Here is a 6,654-nt window from a genome sequence, read left to right as displayed (position 1 = left end):
TTTTTTTTTTAATAACAGCTTTTCTTTGTTTACAAAATATTTTACACAAGAAAAAAAATTATTGCAGCTAGCCTGGAGAAAGGCAAGATGTGTGATACAAGCAGCAGTTTTTAACAGCTTTGAAGCACATAACCTGTTTTTTAAAAAATAATATATAGCATGTATTATTAGCCCATCATAATGGTCTGGTCAACACTGGGGGAAAAGTCTTCTGCGTATACCTCAGAAAGCTGATTTCCTGGCTGCCATTACCCGGCTACTGCACAACATTTTAGGAGTTTGTTCAGATGAAGCACCATATATAAGTGCATACATACACTCTGTAAAATAACTTCAGGAGAAAGAGATCCAATCTGAACAGAAGACTCAAACGTAGAGGAGAAGGAGAAGCATTTAAAGGACGTGGATAGAACTGATAAAACCATGAGAGTTTTCTTTTACTTGTGTTCCAGCCTGAAGCACTCTGCTTAATCAATACTCCAAACAAACCTCTTAGGATAATTTGTCAGTGTGTCCCAATTTTGGGTGTCCCTGATCAAGGAACACTCACTCAGGATACACATACCTTACATGACTTCCTCAAAATGAACCACTGGATAAAGGATTCACAGGATCTGAGCTCTCTAACAAAAAGATCAAATAATTTAATATTTTCTTTTCTGGGACCTTTCGTCCAGCACATTCCACACTGGTCATAGTGAGACAGGTCACTGAAGGATACACTGTAAGGGCAGGAGTAGAAAACATTCGTTACAGCTACTTAGAATTTTGCGCTTGTTTTCGATAGTCCCATTTTTTTCTGCCATCGCCACTACAGAAACCCTTCGAAAGCAGTAATATCAATTTTGAACACCTGTCAAAACTTTATTCACACAACATCTTCTCTCCCTGGCCCACTGTTCCTATGGAAGTTCTTCTTTTGCAGAGTGACTTCCTCTACAAGGGTGAGAATCAGGACAACAACTTTGATCTGATAACTTTGTTCATTCTCAGGAAATGTGAAGGGCTCTGAGATGTGACAGATAAATGAAACTCACTGCACAAAAACCTCAGAAACAAACAAAACAGAAATCCAAAACTACTAACAAAATGAACAAGGAACTGACTGGAAAGGATTATTTATTAAATTTCTTCAGAGTTTCTTTCTCATATGAAGACTATAACAGCTGGAGGCCCTACAATACTGTATTATATTGCTGGTATTTTTCATCTAACAGTTGTAAAGTTGTTAAGCTGACCAAGGGTTACCTTTGAAATTTTCTTTGCGTTCTGCAACATTAGCTGAAACACCTGTTATTTGGCTTACATTACCTTTTTTGTTTTGTGTGTAACAGTCAAACCTACACACATATGGATTTCAGAAACTTTTTTCTACAGTTTTTGATATCAACTGGATATTAGGACAGTTTGAAATTCAGAAAATTAAAACAAAACAACAAAAAATCCCACCCTGAATTGTAAAGAAAAGCAAAGCGGCTTTCCTGGTTTCTGAGCTCAACATGTATGACTGAAATCAGATTTTGCTTCAATTATTTCCTGTAAATTCTGAATTTTAAAACTCAATTTAATTAATCTGCCCATTGGTATCTTTTGTTTGTTTCTTTTCATTCAATAAAACCTCTAATTCTAAGCAAATGTTAATGATTTACTCAACCATTCATATTTACAAATGTCAAACTTTCTCTGTCAAACTGTGTAAGTACAAAAGCAGTAAGCAGTATGCTTAAAAACTTGAAAAGAAACAGAAAGCAAAGATAGTTGAGTATTTCTCTTTGTTCAAAGTAGAAACTGAATGACAGCTTGTTATAGACAATTTGTCCTGGGTTTACATATGCTACTGTAATATGTTTTAGTTCCATGTAACATCAGAAAATGATGTCATATTACAGGAAAAAATGGAAAAGAATGCAAAAGGGAAGACTGTATTATGAGCACAGGCTCACAGGCTTTATGAGCTATCTAAAATAAATTACTATTCACATTTGTACATGGCAAGCAGCTATAGCTGCTAGCCCCCCTGCTGTTAAATAGTATGGTACGGACAATGGTGATTGATGACTGATTTCAGAAGAAAACAATACTGGCAATGAAAATTTCTTAGAAATGGGCTCTTGTTCTGGCTGAAAGTCTGCAGTGACTTGTAATCATGTTTACAAAGAAATTTAGTCAAAAATTGACAAAAGAAATATTGTCCTCTATCGCACAAGATTTTAACTGGTGCTAAGTATGGGGCTCATAATATAATATTCCTAGTAAATTTATTGTGGAATGTTTTGCTTGGCAAAGAGTCAGTGAATGTCTATATACAATGGACAGTGTGTAGAAACCCTGTATATTTTTACCAGTATCTTACTCAGTCATCCATAACACTCTAGTGCAAAAAATTTGTGCATTAACATTTTGCAATATAACGGCTGATTGGGAAATTGGCAAACTGCCCTATGTAAGAGATACACTGAAAGTTTCCTTAATTTTAGCAAGATTTCAATGGTAAAGCATTTGCAGGTGTATGCAACCTCAAGGAAAGTTGTCTTCTCCTTCAAGAGAGCTTTAATTCTTCAGAATATTCCCGGGGATAATCTGTGATGCTATCATTTGTCACAGTACTCAAAGGATTTATCCAAGTGCCCAGAAGAATGCATTGAAAGGCATCCAGCCACATACAAATATGAAAGTCTGAGGCATTAAATAGGATAAATTGGCATGACTCGGCAGTCTTCCTTAAAGTGTGCCTTGATTTGAAGCAGATGCAGCCAGGCATTTTGATCCATCTTTAAGATGAAAAAATATTCTTTGTCTGATCCCCAGAAGACTGACACATTTTTACCAGAAAATTTAGCTGCATGTAGGCCGACAGAAGATGTTAAAGATTACAGCAGCAAAGCCAAGAGAAGAAGGGAAACTGGTATATGGCACCAAAGGAATTACTGCTTGTCCATCAGAGGTATGGCTATGAATCAGTCATATTGGGCACTGAAGGCTATACAACTGTACAAACTGTGTTCAGAGTCGTATCAAACCTCACAGCCTTTGCCTCTGTGGGTTTTAAGTTTGTGTCATACATGGGATTTTCAAATGAAGCCTGTCCATTACTGTTTTCATGTCCAGCATACCCATTGTACTGTACTTTTGGTCTTGTTCTGGGGAAAAAAAGAGAAAATTACCATTAGTAACCCTTAAATATAAAAATCCTACAATTATTCTAAGTTTTATCTATGTTTCCATCCTGTCTACACAAGTTGCATGACACTGCAACATCCTTTGTAAGTCTCCTTATACCACTTTTAGACAAAGACTTAAAAAGTAAGAGAAATCTATCTGGAAGTTATTTTTCACAGTATGAACAAAAGAAAACAAATTCCTAATGGACAACCTGATGCTATAAAACCACAGAGGCAATGTAGGCAAAATATGGGTATGTATCTTCCATTATAAAAATGTCAAAAGAATGACAACTTCATAGCTTGTTGTTAGTGCCAAAACTGTCAACCGAAAGTAAAGAAAGGTACAACAAAAGTACACACAAAAGTGAAGATGGAACTTGTAACATTTATATTTTCTGTCAGTACTAACAATTATGACATTTTTTGATGGCTTTTTCACTTCTAAATTGCTAATCTTACCACAAAAGAATCCTTACACAGAGTGGAAACACTTATTCGAGCTTTACTAAATTAACACCTTACCAATTTTCAAATATATATCCTTGTCTTTCTAAAGTATTGACATTAATGTAAAAAATACAGTAGCATCTTTACTTCGTAAATTTAATTTTGTCACCATCAAGTGCATTCTAATTGACTTTCATGGAGATTTGGGATTTTACACACATTTATTTTTACAATATACCTAGGAAGGCAAATGGACTTTCTGTGCAAACATTCTGATGAAGATCAATACACACTGTGAATTTAACAGGCTTGAATGGAATAGATGACTAGGTGTACATAGAAAGATTAGAGAGAGTGCCTCCTAATTCATCCTTTTGATAGCATGTTGGGTTGTAGATGAGTTAAACACCCACAGATGTTATTGACTTAGATGTTTTTGAGCAGAGGCAGTGGGAACCATTTGGTAATTTGCTGCTATCAGCTGTTTATTACCATTCCAGAGCAGGAAGTTAGCACTGTACCATTGAAGTGCTGTAACAGGTCTCCTGGGTACTATTAAATCTGAGAGAGTGCAAAGTCAGCCAGCATAGCTTCAATCAGGGAACTCTTGCACTGACATAGAAAATGTCCAGAATGTGTTGAACTGCTAGAGGTAGTAACCTTCAGATAAGGGTCAGTAATTTCTGTTATTTCAGACACATCTGCCATGGCATGTCTACTTACCTCCATAAATACTTACAGCAATAAACACTACTGAATAACTTGACAGAGGTTTCATATGTCCAAACTTATGCACTCAGGATAGTTAGGATCAGATCCCAACTAATATTCACATAAATTTTTACATCTAAATGCCAAATCATTATCCTTCAGTCCACTCTTCTATTTTGTATAGTTTTATCACCATGAAGAACACATCAAAACTTCAAGGATATTCACATTTTAATGCAAAGTTGTGTTAGAACATAATAAATCACTAATCAAATGAAAAATAAAGCAGAATTGTGCAGACTTTGTGATATATCCAGTAAAATGATATCCTATTATATTATATTTTACTACTTTAACCTTAAACTCCTTAGCATCTGAAAGTATATAAACAAATACATAAAGGAGGTTTGGTATATAATTTTATACATGTAATTGAAATAGTGCAAGAAAGTCAATGAAAGAATGGAAACTGTAGCTACTTCGTGCTTAATAAATGTAAAACAATTTAGAAAAAAAATCTCAGGAATAAACCAAAAAAGGTTCTTCAAAATCAAACTGGTTTTTAGAAAATAATTCTGTTTTCAATGGCAGATAGGGAAAAATTGCACTAAGAAGACGTCAGTAATAGAAATTGACGACTAGGAGTTTTCCTGAGTTTAAGTAATTAAATATATTTTAATATTTTTCAGAAAGAAAAATGAGATGCTGTCTTTATTCCTGAAGCAATCTCTGCCTGTCAGATAAAGGAACAGAAACTGTGTAAAGAAAGTTAACAACCCTGATTCCAATTAGATGATAGTAATCTGACATTGGTACAGCAGAAACATCCATAAAACTGTCCCCTAAGAACACCTTCAAATTCTCTGATATAGAGAGCCTCCATGGGCTTAACAACTATCACATAATTGTAAAAATTTCATGTTGTTATTCTGGTCATTAAGGTAGTTTCAAGAAAGTGCCTTGAAAAGTCACAGAATCTGTTCTCTTTCCTTTGGAACATTTTTTGTTTTGAAGTGAATAAAGGTGACCTGGAGTTACTTTACAACAGTAATATACTCATTAATTTTCTGATGAAAATAAGAGACTGATAATGTCTCTAAAACCTGTGGTTTCAAGGAAGAAATGGTTCAAAAATATAAAAAAGGAAGAATATTATTTGAAAGATTAAGCTAATGAGTAGCATCTCCTTTTTAAATTATCTGATGTATTTAAATTAGATGAAGGTAGGCAGAACTGCAATCCTGCACCAGCAGTAACATAAACGTTAGGATTACAGCTGCTCAACTGAAGACTAAATTTTATCTCTCTTAAATATATATATTCTTAGTGAATAGAAAAGAGAATCTCCACTGCTCATGTAGTACATAACAAACTTCACAGAATAAACCACAAAATCTACCCCTATGTCACAATACTGTTTTTCTTAAGGTTTGCCTCCCCTTTCTGAGAGCAGAGTAACAGCACTGTTCCCTTTATGTTCCATCTCTTCACCTGATCTGAATGACTGTGTTTTCATGCAGCCCTATATGTTCGCCCCATTGCAAAAGAGGAGCTATATGAGAATGCAGAGCTGTAGGCATCAGAAAGGGATCTTACATCACCATATTCTGAGACAGAGTTCATAGATCTTCCTGAGCAGGTTTTTTTCAAGAAAAGGCTACATTACAATTCAGCACATGTATCATTTTAACTGGAGTTCACAAGTTCAAGCACCACTGCAATTTCTTTTTCCCAAATTATCTAATGCTCAGGTAGGTAGACAGTCCAGCCCATTGTAGGGCAATGGTAGACTTCAGTTTTCCTATGTCAGCTATGTCTGTTCCTATGTTTTAAAATCACAACATACTCTTGGTATCATGGTTATAGAACAAAACTTTTAAGATTATGTTACAAATCAGCATTTTTGTTAAACACCATTTTGCAAACTGCAGATAATATGAGGTCAGAGACTATTGTAGGTCAATATAAAAAACCCAAGAATTGTTCCAGAAATCTCTAGCCATATAGCACTCAGAATGAATAAATGTTCAAAAGATACAGATATCAGCTTTTAAACCAAATTTCAGATAAAATGGTTAGATTTATTGCATTATCTAGTAAGATTTACATGAGCTGAAGTGGCGCCAATTCTAGTAGTATCCACTAGCTTGTTCAGCATGTACTGTAAGTAGTCTCATTATGCTGTTCCCTCATGGTATTTATGGATTTTTTCAGTTTGTATAATTAATACTCATAAGCATTTTGGAAGAAGCAGTATATGTTCAAATTAATAAAGCATTGAAAAGAAAGAATAAACCATGTGACCTGAGATTTCAATCTGATTCAGCCTAAT

The 6,654-nt window shown here is 34.7% G+C and overlaps 1 protein-coding gene across 1 annotated transcript in view; it reads right to left on the bottom strand.

Moving 5' to 3' along the window:
* Positions 1–565: 565 nt before the first annotated feature.
* Positions 566–6,654, bottom strand: part of LOC104510362 (CUB and sushi domain-containing protein 1-like) — a gene marked incomplete at both ends in the record, with an annotated part of 31,891 nt that continues 25,802 nt past the window's right edge. The window contains 2 exons of the mRNA XM_010152589.1: positions 566–722; positions 3,021–3,140. Of these exons, the coding sequence (XP_010150891.1) occupies positions 566–722; positions 3,021–3,140 (277 nt within the window). The remainder of the gene's footprint in view (positions 723–3,020; positions 3,141–6,654) is intronic.

Source organism: Eurypyga helias, unplaced genomic scaffold (genome assembly GCF_000690775.1).
Source record: "Eurypyga helias isolate BGI_N326 unplaced genomic scaffold, ASM69077v1 scaffold3565, whole genome shotgun sequence".
Lineage (NCBI taxonomy): Eukaryota > Metazoa > Chordata > Aves > Eurypygiformes > Eurypygidae > Eurypyga > Eurypyga helias.
The sequence above is the reverse complement of the archived record's forward strand: the minus strand, read 5'-3'. Positions and strand labels throughout refer to the sequence as shown.